The 20,863-nt window shown below is 41.9% G+C and overlaps 1 protein-coding gene across 5 annotated transcripts in view; it reads right to left on the bottom strand.

Moving 5' to 3' along the window:
* PTPRB (protein tyrosine phosphatase receptor type B) overlaps positions 1 to 20,863 on the bottom strand; it is a 74,139-nt gene that overhangs the window by 33,702 nt on the left and 19,574 nt on the right. For all 5 annotated transcript variants that reach the window (XR_014502029.1, XR_014502030.1, XR_014502031.1 and 2 more), the window contains 10 exons: positions 18,270 to 18,548; positions 17,232 to 17,489; positions 15,264 to 15,527; positions 14,302 to 14,571; positions 8,314 to 8,574; positions 7,734 to 8,000; positions 4,925 to 5,188; positions 3,614 to 3,877; positions 2,502 to 2,765; positions 246 to 509 (listed from right to left, as the gene is read on the bottom strand). Coding sequence is in view for 1 of the 5 variants with exons in the window: in XM_083399222.1 (XP_083255348.1) it covers positions 246 to 509; positions 2,502 to 2,765; positions 3,614 to 3,877; positions 4,925 to 5,188; positions 7,734 to 8,000; positions 8,314 to 8,574; positions 14,302 to 14,571; positions 15,264 to 15,527; positions 17,232 to 17,489; positions 18,270 to 18,548 (2,655 nt within the window). In the remaining 4 variants the exon portion in view is untranslated. The remainder of the gene's footprint in view (positions 1 to 245; positions 510 to 2,501; positions 2,766 to 3,613; positions 3,878 to 4,924; positions 5,189 to 7,733; positions 8,001 to 8,313; positions 8,575 to 14,301; positions 14,572 to 15,263; positions 15,528 to 17,231; positions 17,490 to 18,269; positions 18,549 to 20,863) is intronic.

Raw genomic sequence — 20,863 nt, forward strand, 5'->3', positions numbered from 1 at the left:
TAGAAAACCCCCAGAGAGCACACTGGGGGAGGGGATCGTTCTACCTGGCAATCTGATATGCTTGTGCAGATAGAATATTTGTAATTGTGCACCGTTGAATTCCATTCAATGAATTTTAGCCTGTGAACCTAAAATTGCGACTGAGTTGCTCTCTTTCCCCTTCCCCATTCCTTTGTGCTGTTCAACAGGAAACTGAACGGTCTTCTTAATTATTTTGCCCTTCTTTGATTCAGGGAGAAACTTACTTGTTCGCCCGAAGGCTGTTGAGTTGTTGTGCAAGGTTCCGCTCCTTGTCTGTACAACGACCTTGTACAGCTCCCCTGCTTCCAGTTTGTTAAATGTGTGATCGTTCACATTTTTGGAAACGGTCTGGGTATCAAGGGGGTGGTTCTGATGGAATATTGTGACCGTGTAGGAATCAACATCTCCTCCTGCATGGGTCCAAACCACTTTCAAGCTGTCTGTCATTCCGTTGGGTGAAATATGAATGTTTTTGACAGCGCTTGGAACTAAAAGAGGGGGAAATACCAACAAGAACGGCCAAATAAGTCAATAAATATTTTCTTACCATGCCAGTTATTTTGTTAAAAGTTGTGGTTAACAAAATTGTGAAAGCTATAGAATGACCAGACCACAAGGCACGTAAGGCTTTTACCTTGTTATTTTTGTAACAGAGTATTAAAAGGTTGGCATTAAAGCAGGATGCAGGAATGGCACAGTCAAGTTGGAGAGGAATGACAGATCTCTGTCCATGAACCCACGGAAAGCACATGGTCATGACAAGTGGCATTTCAGGATGTGGTGGTAACAGGATGAGGGAAGTTTCCAAAATCCTGCACTTGACTGCACATGTAGCCAGAGTCCTGTGCTGAGATGGCAATTAACATTTTGGGTGCTGCTGCGCACTGCTGTTCTGTTCTGTGCTGCTGCTTTGTTACTTTGTCACGGGTGGTTTTATTTTACAATTTCAATGTAAATGCTACTTGTTTTCATTGCGGCACTCACTATGGGACCATTCAGCAAAAGTTCACTCAATATTATATAGTTACAATACAGAGAACGAGAAAGAGAGAGACAGAAACACAGAGAGAAAGATACAAAGAGGCTGTCAAGAAGTGACGAGCTAAAAAGGCAGGTGTCAGAGGAAGAGAAAATAAATAATTTGAACTTGTTATATAATGGGCTGTATTATACATGGCAAAGGGAGACCTGAGTCTTTAAAAAACATGACTGGCCTAATAGCAGGAGGTAGCAGGTGAATGTGAAGTGATAAAAGGGACAGGCAGGTGAAGGTTGATGACCATTCCTGTCAGATGGTGGTGGTGGTTGCTCGTGAGTAACCAGGCAGGTCTCCGACCTGTCTTTTGCAGGTTTTATTGGTGCAAAACTATTTACAGTGCAGAACCACAGAGTTCATGTCTGTCTTAGTCACTTGCAAAATCCAGGAGTGGCCCCTTCCGGCTTCTCCCCCAACATAAGAACTTCGGCACCCCAAGCCTTTGCCTCCCTTCCTTGCGTTTTACCCCTCTGTGCAAGGTGGGCGACGGAAGAGGCGTGTTTCTCTCCTGGCCAGCCTGGCAAGGTGAGGTGCTGGGGCTCTCAGCAGCATCCTCTGGCCCTTTCCCTCTTCTCCACTGGAGGTGTGGCTTTCACCACCCCAGGAAGAGGAACTACTTCACAGGATTTTCGGAGGCTCCCTGTATCCCAACGGCCCCTCTGCCTCCCTCTCCTGTTCTGATGGCAGACCCCTGACAATTCCCATCTGCCCAACTTTCTTCTACCCAACTTTCTTTCTCCCATGCAGGTTTGTTTCCAGCACTAGAGTTTGACCGAAGGAAAAATGAATTTAGGGGTTATAAGGTAAAGGTAAAGGGACCCCTGACCATTAGGTCCAGTTGTGGCTGACTCTGGGGTTGCGGTGCTCATCTTGCTTTATTGGCCAAGGGAGCCAGAGTACAGCTTCCGGGTCATGTGGCCAGCATGACTAAGCCGCTTCTGGCGAACCAGAGCAGCGCATGGAAACGCCGTTTACCTTCCCACCAGAGTGGTACCTATTTACTTGTACTTTGATGTGCTTTCGAACTGCTAGGTTGGCAGGAGCAGGGACTGAGGAACGGGTGCTCACTCCATCGCGGGGATTAGAACCGCTGACCTTCTGATCAGCAAGTCCTAGGCTCTGTGGTTTAACCCACAGCGCCACCCGTGTCCCATTTAGGGGTTATACAGTGATGGGAAAACAAGATGGCACAAAGTGAGTGAGTCAGTACTCCTTACTTGCTTGCCTCCTTTTCACTTTAAATCACCACTCCATCCCCAGTTTTACATGTGATTGAGGCAGAATAATGTTTAAAGACATAGGTCTACCTGTGTCTTGAGTGGTGAGAAATGGCACCTGTATTTCTCAGTATGACCTACCAGTTTCTGAAAACCTGCAAAAAATCACATTGTAACGTACCAGCACAGACAGGCTCAAAATCTGTTTGATATACACTTTTCCTAACCTGTCAGTCCTTGTATAAAAGTAGCTCGTTCTGCTTTTCCACTAATTGTGATGACAACAATTTTGTAAAGGCGTCCTGGAGTTAGAGATGTGAACCTGAATTCTTCAAAGGTGTTTTCCAGGTGATTGGGTGGGAAAACCTTCATGTCGTTGAACAGAAGCTGTATCTCATACTGATCAACATCACCATCCGCTTTGGACCAAGTAATATACAGCTCTTCAGTGCTTTTACCACTTAGAGTCAATTTCTTTACAGATTCTGGGACTGGGAAAGGAATGACAGGACATTGTCAGGCAGCAATAATGACTATTACTGAAAAAGAAATAAATTGACAACAAAGGTATATAAGGTGTCAATACATTGCTGAAAGCAATTATGTGTTGAGCATAAAACTCTAGTTTGCAAAAAACAAAGGCACATATATATATCTTTTGCATATGTATAATTTCTCATAGGCTCTCACAATTTTTGTAAATACATGTCTGCATGGTGACATATATTAATTTATTAATAATACAAACATATGATATAACAATGTGGAGAAAGCAAACCACATCAAATGTTAAAGAATGGTTAATGACACTGATTTCAAGAAGACACATTGGTGAAACCTGGGATAAACTACTACAATGTTGTAGGCCATGTTGAATTTTTTTTTAACTTTCAAATTCCAAAAATGAGGGGGATTTGCTAAAAAGTGTGTACATGACTTGGGAATTCAAAAGATATTTCATTTAAATTAATATAATTTAGTTTTGCTTGGTAAATAAGGTGTGTGTAAAATTGCATAGAAATCATTAAAAATGATTGCCAAGTACTTGCAGTTATATTAATATATTATACATATTTTACATTACCTGACATTTTCAGAAAGTAAAATTAAAAATTCTTCAGTTTTCTGAAAACAGCTTCTTTGTTTCTCAGTCAACATAGACTGTTGTCCAATTACAAAAATAATAGCAGATTTGAATTCCCCACCCCGAAGAACATATTTTGAAGACCCCTCACTGAAGAAATTTGCAAAAACTAGAACGCTGGATATTTAACAATTAAATTGGACATTTTCAAGATTGAGAAAATATTATTATTGTCCACCTGGAGCATTTATTTACCTGTCCTTCCACTGGCCCTTTCACTAGTCTCATATTTTCCACTCTTTGTGCTGACCGTGACACTATAAAGTCTTCCTGGAACCAAGTTAGTGAACACACTTTCGTTTTTATCCTTGGGGACGGTTTTTGTTTGGATGAAGTCATTGTTGTGCTTGATGATCACTTCATAATTATCATAGTCTCCTGTGGCGTGTTGCCAAGACACCTTTAAATAGTCACTTCTTGCAGAATTGCTCACTGTAAGTCCCTGGACGCTTGAAGGCACTGAAAAGATAGAACACACTCCAACGTGTCCTGATTTCAGAAATAATAAACGTGCATTGCAGACTGAGGCTAATTTGAGAAAGAAATTGGAGTGTGTGTGTGTGTGTGTGTGTGTGTGTGTTGCGAGTGGAGAGAAGACAATGAAGCCCAGCCAGATCCAGCTGTTGTCATGCATAGTTAATGTGACTAGATGGGCCAAAATGTGGATGGAGATGTAAGTTCAGACCCCATCCAGATTCAACTGAAAGTAAGACAGCATTCACATTTTTGCCTACAATTCCTGAATCCCGATCTGGCAAGTGATATATGCCCGGGTCATGTTACCTGGACCAAGGTAGCCATGTCTTATTTCAGGGGTGGCAAACTTTGGCCCTCCACATGTTACTGAACTACAATGCTCATCATCCCTGACCACTGGGCCATGCTTGCTGCAGCTGATGGGAACTGTGGCTGAGTAATATCTGAAGGACAAAAGGTTCCCCACCCTTGTTTATTCGGACATGTGAAATCTGAGCAAAGAGACAAACTACCTCTGCCACGGATTCTCTCTCAGTCTCAGGTTTCCTGAGATATAAATCACCTTTAACAACAGATCTTTTGCAAGTAGATTTCAAGAGAAATAGACATCTGAGACTGCAATTGAGGTGCGACTCAGTGGGGCTTACTTCCAAGTAGACATGCATAGGATTGTACTGTTCATGTCCTTGTCCTAGGTATAAAATGCATTTCACTGGAAAATGTGCATGCAAATATTTTTAAGCTTTGAATGTCTATCCCCCCCCCTTTTGTAAACTTTCCCTAGAATATAATTAAACATTCTTATGAAGAAGTTGTTTGAAATAATTTGACATGTTGCTTTTAAGATTAGGGGGACCAACATCTAAGGCCGACATTGTTCCTCCGTTGTCATATCATCATTTCCCTCTTTTCCAATTTACCCCGTGCTCCCTGCAGTTGTATAAATAAAAATATATACGCCTAGGAACAGTGCCATGGTTTCTCTGTGACTGTGAGCATATTGTATACCTCTTTCCTTCACCTTTTTACCTGTTCTTTCCTGACTGAAGGATTGCTTTTCATATTTTCCGCTCTTTGTAGTTATTGTCACATCATAGAGTCGCCCAGGAGTGAGGGTGTTGAAGGAACATTCATTGGCAGATTTTGCAATGGTGACAGTATGAACAGTCTGCCCTTTATGAGAGAGTGTTACCAAATAGCTGTCTACATCCCCAACAGCTGGCAGCCAGGAAATACTGAGGTAATCGCTCCGCCCTGAATTGTTCACTGTTACTCCGCTTACACTGGAAGGAACTGTACAACAAAGCATTAAAACAAACATGTGTTTTCAATGTATTTAGAGAAATGCCTCATGCTGTATAATAGGACTTTTTTTTCTTATAGACAGAACCTAATACAGTGGTACCTCGATTTAAGAGCAGCCCTGTTTATTAACTATTTGGTTTACGAACTCCGCAAAACCGGAAACAGTGTCTTGGTTTGTGAACTTTACCTCGGTCTAAGAACGAAAGCCGAACAGTGGAAGGGCACTGCCGGTGGGAGGCCTCATTAGGGAAAGCGTGCCTCGGTTTAAGAATGGTTTCAGTTTAAGAACGGACTTCTGGAACAGATTAAGTTCGTAAACCGAGGTACCACTGTACGTATTTCCTGCAGGTGGCTATGATAAAGGCTAATATAATACTCTTTTAACTTTTAAAACCACCTCTCATATGTGAGAAATAAACAGTTTGCATGCACACATGGTATAAGTGCTGTACACTGAGTCAGCAAATTCTTAAGAGCAATATGCAGCTAAGTCACAGAACATAAACGAAACATCAAAGTCCCTGGAATTTTAGTTACAATTTTGAAGAGGGGGAAAAAGACCCAGAAGAATGCCAAACTCAACCAAAGAAATACAGCAAGCACCTGGAGTAACACAACTTACTAATTTCACAAGAGGCTGTTGTACATTAAAACTGGTAAAAGCATCACAGCAGATAATTCTAAGAATTACATAGAAATATTGAGAGTTTCCCGCCCTCTAGTGGAAAGAATTATGAATAATTTTGTAAGAGGTGAAACAAAGTTTATGCAGGTCAGCCCTGTAGCCACCCTTTCTTGTTAGGACAACAAGCAGATACCAAAACGTGTTAAAGCAAACAAAATAGTTTATGCTATAACAAAGAAATTTTAAAAAAAACTAGTGTGGCGTTTGTTTTCTTGAAAATTCAGTTCTAATTTTGTATCACATCAGCAATTAAAAAAAACCAACTTTAGAAACAGAGTATGTTACAATGCCACCACAGGCAAATATTTAAAGAGTGATGAAAATAATATGCATATCTTTCCCTTGTTGAAGTCAATGAGACCGAGTCCTAAACTTTGTGCAGTACTTGCTGCATAATAGACTTCCTTTCAGAAACTTATAAAAATGCTTGATAAACATGAAATAAACTAGGTGCTATATAAAGGAACAAACTAAGCAACTGGTAACTAATTGTGGAAAGTATTTGGATTTTTTAAAAAACTGGTTGCTGGGTGGACTTATTTGCCCAGAAACTCTGAAAAGGTCTCATGCTGAGTTGCATACATTGGAAAAATCGGAAATTAGGCCTGAGTTACAGCCTAGGTGGCCAGCCAGCTAACTGTATTGGGCACAGAACAGTTTCTCTTCTTCATTATTTCCCATTAAGCCTCAAGAAAAAAGCTTCTTTGATTGCGAGTATAGTGAGTGCTTTAAAAGGATAATTTAGGATTATTTTTTCCCCAGGTCACTTTAAGCTCTCTCATTATTTCACCCTTTATCTATTGACACCCAATGCTGTTCTACGCATCATAATAACTGCAGAAGAAAGAAACCCTTTAATTCTTACAGCATGCAAACAAACGTGCTTTATCGCTGTCTTTAAACAGCTGAAACTGAAAAGCAGAACAAAGGGAAGTCCAAGGGGTGGAGTTCAACTCCAAAGGCCTAACATTTAACACTTCAATGTTCATGTTACTATATACGCTGTTGTTCTCAGGGTCATTTCTTATAGGGTGACTGTGATCATGAAAAATCCACACTCAATCAGGGAAAGTCTTCAGTCAGGAGGGGGTGGGGAGGCCCTTCCAGGCTTTGTTGTCCTGTTCTCTGTCGTTCTTTAATTGGAGACTGTCATGTTATAATTAAAAAGTAAATAAAAAATCTGGGAGGGCATGAAGCAGCATTTTGCCCCACCTTGGCTGCAGAGCTAAGCTAGATGCGTTTAGTTCTCCCAAGAATTACCAGAAGTTATACACACACACACACACACACACACACACATATATCCCAATGGGACATATTTCCAACATATACAAAACACTCAGCAAATAAACTACACTCCTAAATGCTTCAGTTCTGCTACTGACAAACCTTTAGATAAAAAAAAATATGTGTCTGTCATTTTTAAAAAATTCAGTTTTTTATCAGCTATGTTTTAAAAACCACCGTCATATTAATGGTCAGCCACAATGCATTCTTGCGATACCTGCATTTTAGTGATGATACAGAAGGTCGTTGAACTATAGTCATTTACGCACGCACACACGGGCGCACACACACACACACACACACAAAAATGCATAAATGGCTGGAACCGAGAAGCTCAAGACTAGAGAACCCATGATGCTGTGCAAGTATGGATAAAGCACAATATACAAAACACGCGGAACCTTTTCCTGAATTGAACTGTGAAACAACAGTGAAACACGGCTGCACATGGAGGAAAGCTGAAGCACTGAGTGCTATATTTTCATGGGATGCAAAATAGAATACTGCCTGTGGTTTTCAGAGTTTTCTACCTCAACAAAGCTTTCATTTATTCTCCTTTACCTGTTCTCCCTTCTGCGATGGCTTGTCTTGAAGATACTCCTCCACTAACCGTGGTGACAACCACTGAATAGAGCCCTCCAGGTTTTAGAGACTGGAAGTGGTATTTGTTGGTGTCGCTAGGAACACTTTCGTTTTTTATGACAACGTTTTCATGAATGAGTAAGACTTGGTAAGAATCCACATCTCCGTGGGCCCTTATCCAGCTGGTGAATAGGCTGTTGCTTGTTCCTTGGTTTGCCACATTTAAACTTGTCACTTGTGCCGGAACTGCAATTCAAGGCCAGCATCGTGGTCAGTGAACAGATAAAAGATTATTTATCCTAAACAAACCCAACAACCCCAACAGCTGCAACAATACAGTTATGTATATTGATTAAAACATCACGATGGCATTCACAATAGTTTTGAGTGTGCACATCCCCTACGTTTAAAAAGGCATAGAATCATAGAGCTGTGGAGTTGGAAGGGACCCCAAGGCTCATTCCTCATCTATGCAGGGATCTCAAGTTCCTGGAAAGCAATACATGATGCTTGCTGCTTAAGGAAAGCTTGAAGAAACATTATGCCAACCGTATGGTACCTGTGCGTCCCACAACAGAAGTCCTATTGCTCAGATCCCCACTTATGCTGGTGACTGTAGCCGTGTACTTCCGTCCAGGTAACAGGTCTGTGTAAGTGAATTCTTTGGCTTCTTTCGCAAGAGCCTTGTTTATGACCGTGAGGCTTCTGTCTCCCAGTGAAACCACATAACCATCCCACTCAGCCAGAGGCGTCACCCACATGATGGTGAGAGAGGATTCATTGGCGTGCTTTACACGGAGCTGGAGAACTGGCTGTGGAGCTGTGGGAAAGAGAAACAGGGGGTGGGGGGGGAGGAATACTTAACACCAGATGAGCCACAGCAAGAGGGGATTTCATAACCCGACAAAATATTAATACCGTTACACATTTCAGCCATCATGCTAATGCTCATTGCGGAACTTGACTGCAAACAATGGGCTGAACCGTAGTAGTTACGATTTCTGTTACAGGAAAATAGATACAATGGATTAAATGTGAATAATTGTTACATATGTCCCAACAAACTGATGACAGTTGGCAACATTAGTTAGTGAACAGACATTGATTAAAGCAGCTGTGATACTATCTGTATTCTACTCAGCTTGCTGTGTTTCCTCTACAGGTTAGGTAAAGGTAAAGGGACCCCTGACCATTCGGTCCAGTGGTGACGAACTCTGGGGTTGCGGCGCTCATCTCGCTTTATCGGCCGAGGGAGCCGGCGTACAGCTTCCGGGTCATGTGGCCAGCATGACTAAGCTGCTTCTGGCGAACCAGAGCAGCACACGGAAACGCGGTTTACCTTCCGCCGGAGTGGTACCTATTTATCTATTTGCACTTTGACGTGCTTTCGAACTGCTAGGTGGGGAGGAGCAGGGACCGAACAACGGGAGCTCACCCCGTCGCGGGGATTCGAACCGCCAACCTTCTGAACCGCTCAACCTCTGTGGTTTAACCCACAGCACCACCCGCGTCCCTACAGCGCCACCTAATTATTATTATTTACATTTCTATTCTGCTTTCTATTTTTTTAAAAAAATAAATCTCCAAGCAGTTTACAACTCATGGAAACATCAAATAAATAAAAAAAATCCAAAATAAAACATTACTGAAGAAAGTCAAATATAAAGCGTACATTCGAAGCGACATAATTAACAGGAAACTAAAAGATTATCTTAAAGATTCTGAAACAAATCATTACAAAGGAGGCCAACTACATTTAGTGCAGCAAAGTTCACAAACAAAAAGCACTGAGCATTTCAAAAGAAAACATTGCTAAAGGAAGTCTGTTATAAAATGCGCATTCAAAACAGCACAATTAACCAGAGAATAAAATAACATCTTAAGCACAGGGTTTGCGACTCATAATATCAACATGAGATGGGCACCAATTCTCACTGCTTCTGTAGGGTTGTAGCTGCCCCACACCACCAGCAGACATGCCTAGCGAAAACATTCAGGAAAGCTGCACAGATGGGCCTCATCCATAAGTCAGAAGAGAAAAAGCAGCCATGCAGAAGCAATTTCAAGCAACCCCCACATCCTAGCCAAATGAATACAGGAAACAGCCATATGTTTATTAAGCCCAGTAATAGCTATTCCGACAGGTAACAGCTCTCAAAAAGAAGTCTTTTAAATTACTTGCAACCTGATCCTTTTTAACAGGGGATGCCAAAGACTGAGGCTGGGAGTGGGATGAGACTTCTGCATGCAATTCCTCATTCTGGCACTGTCGGGGTGGGACTAGATGATCATTGGGATCCCTTCCAATTCTATGATATGATCTACCACAGAGTTATGGCCCTTCCCCAGTGAGAAACACCCCATCATAACCGTGCTTCAGCTCACAGCTTTCAAAACCTGTGTAGTTTACTTTTTGCAGATTAGCAAGTTGCTTTTTCAAGGAGCTTTCCTTTTCCTTTTAAAGCACAATACCTTTATTAAAGTAAAGGTAAAGGGACCCCTGACCATTAGGTCCAGCCGTGACTGACTCTGGGGTTGCGGCGTTCATCTCACTTTATTGGCCGAGGGAGCTGGCGTACAGCTTCCGGGTCATGTGGCCAACATGACTAAGCCGCTTCTGGCAAAACCAGAGCAGCGCACGGAAATGCCATTTACCTTCCTGCTGGAGCCGTACCTATTTATCTACTTGCACTTTGACGTGCTTTCGAACTGCTAGGTTGGCAGGAGCTGGGACCGTGCAACGGGAGCTCACCCCATTGCGGGGATTCGAACCGCCGACCTTCTGATCGGCAAGTCCTAAGCTCTGTGGTTTAACCCACAGCGCCACCCGCGTCTCTTAATACCTTTATTAGGTGAACCCAAATATCACTGTGTGCAAGCACTTGAGTTCTCCAGAAGGTTAGAAAACCTGGCTTCATTTATTATCTAGCTTCATGAGGAGTTGTAGAGAACTCAAAAGCTTGCATGCTATTTTGTGGCTTTTTGGCAGGACTGATGAAAGTTACTGCCCTAATGCGGATTTTGGAAATTTTCTTATGGGCCATTGTGGTTACTTTTACTTTTTGTGTTTCTTTTGGTTTTCTGTCTGCAAGTTACTATTAGAATAGGCTTTATTCTCTTGCTATTAAATGAAAACGCGTGTGTTAAGTATCAAAGATGACAATTAAGCTCCATCTGCTATTTAGCTATGCTATTAGGATTTAACAACGTACCTCCTAATTTATGAAAGGCTTTAAACAGAGTACAATGTGTGTGGGAGGAACATTTGTTCAGCTATTCAACAAATGGAGTGTTCACTCATGAAAATTCACAATCTGTATGAAATCAGATTTTAAACTAAACTAAACTGAACAAATCAAAAGGTGTGATCCAGTGATTTACAGAAATGTCTGGGAGTTTCTGTGAGATGCAAGATTCTGCATCTGAATCTAATTAGCTTCAGTTTCTTAAAACAGCACAGAACATTTTTTATCAACTGAGACTTGAACTCAAGAGCCTAACCTTATAGCTCTATTTAGTAACACCATTTTATTCATCTCCTATGTGGAATGACTAAAACAGACACGAGACACCATAAGTATTGTCTCTAAATGGGAACGTTATTGTTACCTAATAGCAGTTTCCCTCCACTAAGTTAAAAGGATTTGCTTCAGAATGACATCAAAAGGATGCTTGTTGAACTTTGCAAGATCACAAAATGACTATGAATAGCGCATTCCTACAATCCACAATAATCTGGCATTCTGTGGTTATGAAAAAAATATGGTGTCAAAGAGTCAAAAAGCGTGCAACGTCTAAAGAATCAAAAGGGAGGGTGTAGCAGGAAAAATAATCAACACGAGGTGTAAGATAAGGCACAGTTTCCCACCCTGATTTCTTATACACCCTTCTATCTATTGTTTTCCAGGCTACTCCCTTCCTTTTTGTAAATTTTGAATACTTGGCTTGCTGCACACAGCAATAGCTTATTTCAGGAGGAGGCAAATTCCATTTAATGGGCCAGATATGGTTAGTCTCCAAGGCTTTTTATGCAGTGCAGTTTCTTGTCAAAATGATAAGAAAACCAGTTTTCAGTTCAATAATAATAGTAATAATAATAATAATAATAATAATAATAATATCTAAACCTTGTGCTTAAATAAGTATCAGTAGGTGACGGGAGACATCACAATGTGATATTCTTTTCCAAAAATCACCCTCCTTTAGATTAATGACCACACAACAGGCAAGCATAAATGTATATACTATTAATACTTCTTCTGTTTGATTTTTATACAATACCAACAATGTGGCAGTTTGGGGGAGGTTCTCATCATTCAGCACCTATTTGTTCTCTCTGTTTCTGTCAAATCAATTCACAGGAACTGATGTAGACACATAGGGTCCGCTTGCCATACACCCCAGCCCAGCCTGCCCGCCTTCCTCCAATTGTGACCCAAATAATCTGGTCCCTCCCAGTAAACAGAAAGCTTGCTCTGTTCTTGCCTGTGCTGTGCCCATTCTACTTTTCCTTATAACAATGCTTTTTCTTATAACTGAAGCCTCTCACGCCTGCCACCACTGCCATTGCCAGAGACTGCTGCCATTGGAAAAGTATCCAGCAGGTAGGCATTCCTGCAGTTGTGCAATCAAACCACAGACCATGGACCTACTAGCCATTTCCCCTCTGTCAAGAACAGTGCTTTCCAGCAGCAGCAGCAGTTGTGTGAGACTTGGGGCGCTGCATCTAGGGAGGTGGAAAGACACAGGTTGCCTGTGAGTGGTAGGTAAAATGTAAAATGTAAAGGACCTCTGGATGGTTAAGTCCACTCAAAGGCTACTATGGGGTGCGGCACTCAACTTGCTTTTCAGGCAAAGGGAGCCGGCATTTATCCACAGTTTTCCAGGTCATGTGGCCAGCATGACTAAATCGCTACTGGTGCACAGAGGACCATGACAGAAGCCAGAGCGCATGGAAAAGCCGTTTACTTTCCCGCCACAGTGATACATATTTATCTACTTGCACTCGTGTGCTTTTGAACTACAGTGGACCCTTGGGTAACATAACTTTCGGGTTGCGAACGCAGCAAACCCAGAAGTGTATACTTCCGGGTTTCGCCCCGCGCGCATGCACAGAAGCGCTCTGTGCGCCACGTGCATGCACAGAAGCACTCTATCGTGCTGCACGCATGCACAAAAGTGGCACCTCATGTTGCAGACTTTTCAGGGTACGTAAGGACCCCCGGAATGAATTAAGCATTTGGTCCACTGTACTAGGTTGGCAGAGCAATGGGAGCTCACCCCGTTGCGCGGATTCGAACCGCCAACCTTCCAATCAGCAAGCCCAAGAGCAAGAAACCAAAACCAACTTGGCAAAGTTTCTTTCAGTAGTCATATGAATCAAAGATCAACATACCCATGACTAAACAAATAATGCTTCAGTCTCCCTTCCCTGGGGGGTTGTCTATATGAGTCTGTATTTTATTCTGTATCTATGTTATGGGTTGTTGGACCATAATAAAGATTATTATTATTACTTGAAATATGGCCTTTTGTTTATTCAGGCCACATACCGTATATCCCATACATTTTAAGCAGTGCCATACCTCTTTAAACAGTCATTGCTTCCCCCAAAGAATCCTGGGAACTGTAGCTTGTTTAGTTGCTGAGAGTTGTAAGGAGACACCCTATTCCCCTGGCAGTGTTATAATTCCCAGTGTGGTTTAGCGATCAATGCATCTCCCCAGGAAAATTTGGGAACTGTAGCTCAGTGAGGGGAATAAGGGCATTCTAGGGACACGGGTGGCGCTGTGGGTTAAACCACGGAGCCTAGGACTTGCTGATCAGAAAGTCGGCGGTTCAAATCCCTGCGACGGGGTGAGCTCCTGTTGCACGGTCCCTGCTCCTGCCAACCTAGCAGTTCGAAAGCATGTCAAAGTGCAAGTAGATAAATAGGTACCACTCCCGCGGGAAGGTAGACGCCGTTTCTGTGTGTTGCTCTGGTTCGCCAGAAGCAGCTTAGTCATGCTGGCCACATGACCCGGAAGCTGTACGCCGGCTCCCTGGGCCAATAAAGCGAGATTTGTGCCGCAACCCCAGAGTCAGCCACGACTGGACCTAATGGTCAGGGGTCCCTTTACCTTTACCTTTAAGAGCTCTTAGCACCCTTAACAAACCATAGTTTCCAGAATTATTTGAGAGAAGCCATGGCAGTTACATGACATCCACTTAAAAGACGTCACATAACAGCTAATGCAAAAGATTTCAGTCTGAGTAAACAATAGGTTGCTTATTATAAACGTGAAAAACTATACCTATCACAATAAGGACAGTGAAAATAAAAATAAAATGTTTAAACCACCTTCTCGTGATGTATAGATACACTTATTGCTCATTGAATCTGCTCATGCAAACACAGCCAACGTTAGAATAGCATTATAAATCCACACATAAGCATTTTGCGAAGGCAAATGCATCCCATAATAGACTACATCTAATCACCCGCAAGCAATCTCTCTGTCAGTTTTCAGAGTTTCTTTCTGACGACGATAAAAAAAAGTTTGCTTACCTGTTCTGCCTTTGCAGCGTGCTGTGTTCTTCAAGCCTCCACTTACGACAGTAACTTCCACCTCATACTGTCTTCCTGGAATAAGCCTTAAACCAGTGATAATATATTCCCTTTGGTCTTTCTCCACTGTAGTATTCAGCAGCACCGTAGCATGGTCAAACAGCACAATACAGTACTTCTCCCAGTCTCCAGTAGGGGGCAACCAGTTCACTTTCAGAGCTCTTAACGAGCCCATGCTGTCGGCTTTCAGCTCTGAAACTTTCTGGGGAACTGAAACATATAATTTCAACAACTTGAAACAGAAGACTGTGTTGTATCATGGAAGAGGTCATTGGTTCACAAGTGTACTTCAGTTAACAACCTTCTAGTCAATAGCTTCCCATATTTGTTCTCAAAATGGCTAGGCAATACTGGAAGCATGAATTTAACATTACTTTTCAGTGCCCAATGAAAGAACAGTATATGGTTCTGTTTCCTGTATCATGCCAGCAATGGAGGATGCTTGTAAGGGAGAAATGGCAGATGGGTGGGAATGCTTTTTTTAATCCAGCTAGACTCTGAAACTAGAAGTGACCAGAGTGGGATGAAGAATGGCTGATAGGGTATTTGAACAGTGAACTGTTGGGTGTGGGGCACACTTAAGCATTCATCTCGACAGCAGTTCTGTCCTGCAGGTACCCAACCCCACAGTCCAGACAGCCTCATCAAACGCAAGCCAGGACCATGTGTTTTCTGAGATAATATCAAGATCTGTCCTGATCTTCCTTCAGAGGATATAACACGGATTTGCAAAAAGAAGGCTGCTGCAGATAGACCGGTCAGTAGAGAGAACTGCAATTGGTACCATGTTTTTGTATTCTACTGAAACCAAAATCTTGTCTTTCCCCATAATATCCCCTGCATGGAAGGTAATAGGTGGAAAACGTGAAAGTGTTTCTGATTAGAAAATTGTAGAAACGTACCTGTCCTGCCATATGCTGTCGCTTCAGTGAACAATTCACCACTGACTGTGTTGACATCAACTTGATAAAGACGCCCCGGTACTAGTTTGTTGAAGTACGTCCCTGTGACATGTGACTCCAAAGACTTCCTTTCTTTAACAGATCCAAGATGAAACAAGGTGACATTGTAGAAATCAAGGTTTCCTGGAGGCCCCTTCCACGTCACTTTTAGGGTATCCAAGCTGCCGTCATTAGTCACCACCAAATCTAAAACTTTGGCTGGAACTATTTTTTTTAAAAAAAAAGAGTAAGAAATTTATCAGCTGTGTAGACTTCAGAACTGTATGTAATACTGGAAACTAGGATACCAATGCACAGAACAGTAATAGATACTATGGCTGAGTACAAAAATGTTTCTCAAAATTTGGGAAATGATACCCTTTTAAGTGATTATTCACAAATAATCACACATAAAGGGCTGCAATGGTGTTGACCTGGGTGGCCTTTAGAGGCAGCAATGCCTTCACTAAATGCGCTTAATTGCTCCTTAGTGAAATCAGCAAATAGCCAAATCTGACAGCCAAATAGACTGTAACATCATCACATCTAGTACACAATCCCTATTTGTCTAGGAACACTTGTGGAAGGACAGAAGTGAGGAAAATAGTAGCAATGAAGAGGAAAAATAGCGGCTGCCATCTTGCAAGCAGCCTTGGAAATTGCACGATTAAATGGGTTTGGCAGGGTTTATCTTCTCTGTGTAACCAGGGGTGGGAACCAGATTCAGCCAGTGAGCTGGGTCCCAAATTTCTCCACCCCACAACATAAGACATTAGGTGATTTGACTTCAACATTCTGTCTTAGAGAAAATCCCCAATTACAGAGAATCCATAGAGTTGGAAGGGGTCCTAAGGATCATCTAGTCCAGCCTCCTGCAACACAGGAATATGTAGTTGTCCCTTATGAGGATCGAACTTGCAACCTTGGCATTATCAGCACCACACTCTAACCAACTGAGCCATCCAGCTTATAATGGCATAAGATTGCTAACATACCTCCCTTCATCCGAGGATCAAAGGGTGGTTTACAGTTTAATTAGAATTCTTTGTCGCTCTGACAAAGGACATTTTGCGAAATGGCCCTACCACAGTGCTAGAGCATCTGCTTTGAACACAGATGGCCCCAGGTTCAATATGGTGTCACTGAGTCTACAGCAGCGATGGACAACATGTGGTTTGGGGACTCCAGTGGTTTTGGGACTCTAATTCCCATTAGCTTCAACCAGCATGGCCAAGGTTCAGGGTTAATGGGAACTGCAATCCAACACCATTGGGAAAGCCACAGAATTTTGAGCAATCATATTTAACTGCTTTTGAAGCTGGCTTTTTGACTACTATCTAATATTTTCTTTAAGGCAACAGTGCTTACACAAAACATCCAAGTGAAATGGTCAATGCACAGAAAGTCTAAAATATAAATGATAAATAGAGTTACCTTAATTCAGAGTCTAAATGAATAAAGCGAATGTTCAGAAATACCTAAAATGTGCCAACTGCTGACTTTATTATATTCAGTTGCTCTGATCTATAATTGGCTGCTGTGGGTGGGATCTCTGATGTGTGCTCCTTGGATTCCTCCAAGGGGAATGCTTGGAGCTACTTCCATTACTGATGCGAGAGGGACAACCCATATATGCTGGTTACTCATATGCACTCAGATTTACACACGAGACTCTGAATTACACAAATCTAAAGATCTCAAGCAACTTGAGACTGCAGCCTTCACATTTCCTAAAAAAATCTGCAGGCACTCCTTACAATTTCATGCTCTGAAGTCAATCTATAGGGACATTTATATGAACAAATCTTTCAAATGTCGACTGCGATCCTCGCAGGAGGCCAAGTTGTTAGATTTCTACTGAAAAATGTATTGGTAGTTTTATCCTCACACTCTGTTCTCTTATTCAAGGAAAGATCTGTAAAACCTTACCAGTCCTAATTAGTCTAAAATTGTAGTTCTCCAGACCTGCAGCTTTGGAAATGACAGTGAGATTATACAGACGTCCTGGTGTTAGTCCTGAAAAATTGTATGCCAAATAGTGTTTCTCTAGATCCGTTTGTTGAACTGGACCATCTTTATCCAGCAAAACCAGCCCGTATTGATCCACATTCCCAGCACCTGGCAACCACGAAACATGGATTGTTTCAGCCTTGACTAAGACCTGGATATTTTCTACTGGAGAAGGAGCTGTTAAGAGAGGAGTGGGGAGGGAGAAAAATGGTTTATATACAAACAAAATTGTACGGCTGTTAAAATATTTAGGATTTGCAAAACAAATGTCCTTAAAATATATTGCATATTTTACAAAACAAAGACTGTTATGTTTCACTCAAAATATTTGTTTATGCTTAGAAGAGATATCAAAATGGCTGCAATTAAAACAGAAAGCCATCCCAATGCTACTCTGATGCAATACCTGTTTAAATGGCTAGATGGGATTATGGATATCACTTGGCTGATTTTCAGTAACTAACCCGTTGTCATCTTTTTAATGCTTATTTCTTGTTTGATACTATGTTTTCCCCATAGCCTTTTAAGGGATATGAGAAATGCAAGTGGAATAATATTATTGTAAAGGTAAACGTAAAGAGACCCCTGACCATTAGGTCCAGTCGTGACCGACTCTGGGGTTGCGGTGCTCATCTCGCTTTATTGGCCGAGGGAGCCGGGGTACAGCTTCCAGGTCATGTGGCCAGCATGACTAAGCCGCTTCTGGCGAACCAGAGCAGCGCACGGAAATGCCGTTTACCTCCCCGCAGGAGTGGTACTTATTTATCTACTTGCACTTTGACGTGCTTTCGAACTGCTAGGTGGGCAGGAGCAGGGACCGAGCAATGGGAGCTCACCCCGTCACGGGGATTCAAACCGCCAACCTCCTGATCAGCAAGTCCTAGGCTCTGTGGTTTAACACCCAGCGCCACCCGCATCCAATATTATTGTAGGATTAGTCAAAGAAAGATATCTTACCAGTAGAACCACTGGTGTTAGTTGAAGGGCTCTTTTTACTTCCAGCAGCTGCACTGATCGATATAGTGTATCTGCTTCCAGGGGTGAGATTGGCAAATGTCTGTTCATTTCTTGAAAGGCCTCCAGGAACTTGGACCTCATGGACTTTGTTGGTGTTACTCTCAAGTAACTGCAGCTCATACCAGTCTACTTTTCCTAAGGATGGGCTCCACCACACCTGCAAGGTTGTGGTTGTAATTCCTTCTTTTTTAATTTCAAATCTCGCAGGTGGCAAGGGGTCTGCATTCCAGAAAACAAACAAACACGTAATAAACCCTAATGCAATGCACACAAATTCACATAATCTTTTAACAAGTATGAAAATAAAAGTTCTCCACAGCAGTCACTAGGAAGGTGAGCCGAGGTCAACAACATGCCAGTGGTGTTTGGAGAACGGGAGAGGAACGGATGATACCTCAAAGTGGAAAAGGCTAAAGCAAGCACTCTGAGGACAAGGATGGAGGAGGGAGATATTTGACTGAGAGTGATCACAGTTTAGATGGGAGGGGCATGGTGGGTGATGACACAGGTGATGATGACAGAGTAGTGCACAATGCTGTCTCAGTAGCCTCTGTTGGGAGCAGGGCCAAAGGCAACCCAGGTTGAAGTGGTTCACAATTCTCTTGCATCCATTTTGGTGTGGTAGCACAAATCCCTAAGGCAATCATGCCACGTAGGCATGTTGCTTCTCACCTGGATGGCACCCCAAAAAAATGACTGAGTGATCTTCAGAGAATGCTCTCCTTCATACCAGAATAGGTGTAGGAATAGGTCCCGTGGAAAATAACGGGATGATTATGCAATGGCAATAGGGACACTCTTGCATTTTGCTTTCTCAGAAGTAATATAAGAGTCAGAAGCTGTGTGTTGATCGCTTCCACACTGCTTTTGGCCAGTGGCCTTGAGCACTGGAGAGATTTGTGTATTGCTTCTAATGTAGATGCCCCATTATCCATTTCAGTAGCTCATTAGCTCAGTAGCTCAGTAGCTCTCAGTAGCTCATTGGCTGGGGCTTGCAAGAACAAACCATCTTCTCATCTGACAGGTGTGCTGCCTTCATCAATCTAGGCTACCAACTGGCCATTCCTGTATCATGCCATCTGTAATCCACCTGGTTACACTGCCTTTTCCCTCAGATTTGTACCTAGCAGCCATCACTCATTTTTTCATAACTTCACGACTAGACTACTGCAATTTACTCTACAAAATACTGCCCTTGATAGCATTTTTTGGAAGCTGCAGCTGATACTGAACACTGCAGCTGCCTTCTGACAGAGGTTGCTCATTAGAAGCATGTGCCATTGGTGCTCTGATAATGGAAATTCAAGGTTCTGCCTATGTGATTTACAAAGTGCTAAAAATGTTTCTGGATTTTGGATAGTAGAAGAATATGATGGTATAAGGGCTGAGGTTTAACACCTGGTAGGGTTTTATGTATTTACCAGATTGTTACTGCCCTGAACTGTGGGATGGAGAACGCTTCAAGTCACCCAGTCCCTTTTAAAGACCTGCATTGATTTCTGTGGAAGAATTAAGCAAATACAACTTTCTCAGGGTGCTTAAGTCTAGTTGGAGTTGCCCCTTAAATTAAAAATTTACACAAATGAGGAAAGACGTGGAGGTGGGATACAACTTCTAAAGCAAATTTTAAAAGGTTGCGTGCCTAGAAGGCGAAGTTCAGAAATTCAGACTTTATCTAATCTATCTAGCCCAGAACACAAAACACTCAGTCCTCTGTACATCCGTTATAACAAAGGAACAATGAGCTTGGGAAGTGCCTGGCCTGAAAAGCCCTGGCTGGAAACAAACACTTAAAAAACCATTTACATTGTTATAAAGTTCTTGACTGGCAGCTGTCCAATACTGATATATCATAGAAATAAGATATTTCTAAGAAGATATTTTTGCGAGACTCTTATCGAACACCAGCTACACAATTTGACATTTAAATAAGAAATCAATTATGCTGAAACTTTGAAAAGTTGTGCTTTTTGTAAAGATTCCAAATAAGAAGCCAATTGCAACCAGTTATTATTATTTCAGTTTCTATCCTGCTTCCTAGCAAAGTATTGCAAGTGGCTTCAATAGGAGGAGTCAGTATTTTACCTTCCACATAAATTTATTGTTGCCAAGTCAAATTAATGTATTGACAAAAAGCTAGTGCTCTTACAGAGAAGCTGGATGTCTATGTATCTCAAATTTTGAAAAATATGAACCTTGTTCTCATATAAAAATGCTTTTACTTTATTAAGTTATGTCCTGCAGTACAATCATGTCTTGGAGTATTTCATTTGCAGAGCAATCTTATGCTTGACTACTCAGAAGTAAGTCCTACAGAGTCCAATGGGGGCTTACTCCCAAGTAACGGGTACCTAGGAGTAAATCCCATAGAACACAATGGCACATGTTTCTGAGTACACATTTATAGGATTGTACTATTACTCTTTTAAACATCCAAGTTGAAAAGGCATTTTAGAGTATTGTGCACAGGAACAGATTATATTGCACAATTGATTATATTGTATCTGAAGGGGATGAAGACTTCTTAGCTATAT

The sequence above is a fragment of the Podarcis tiliguerta genome (assembly GCF_965153285.1).
Source record: "Podarcis tiliguerta genome assembly, chromosome: 10".
NCBI lineage: Eukaryota > Metazoa > Chordata > Lepidosauria > Squamata > Lacertidae > Podarcis > Podarcis tiliguerta.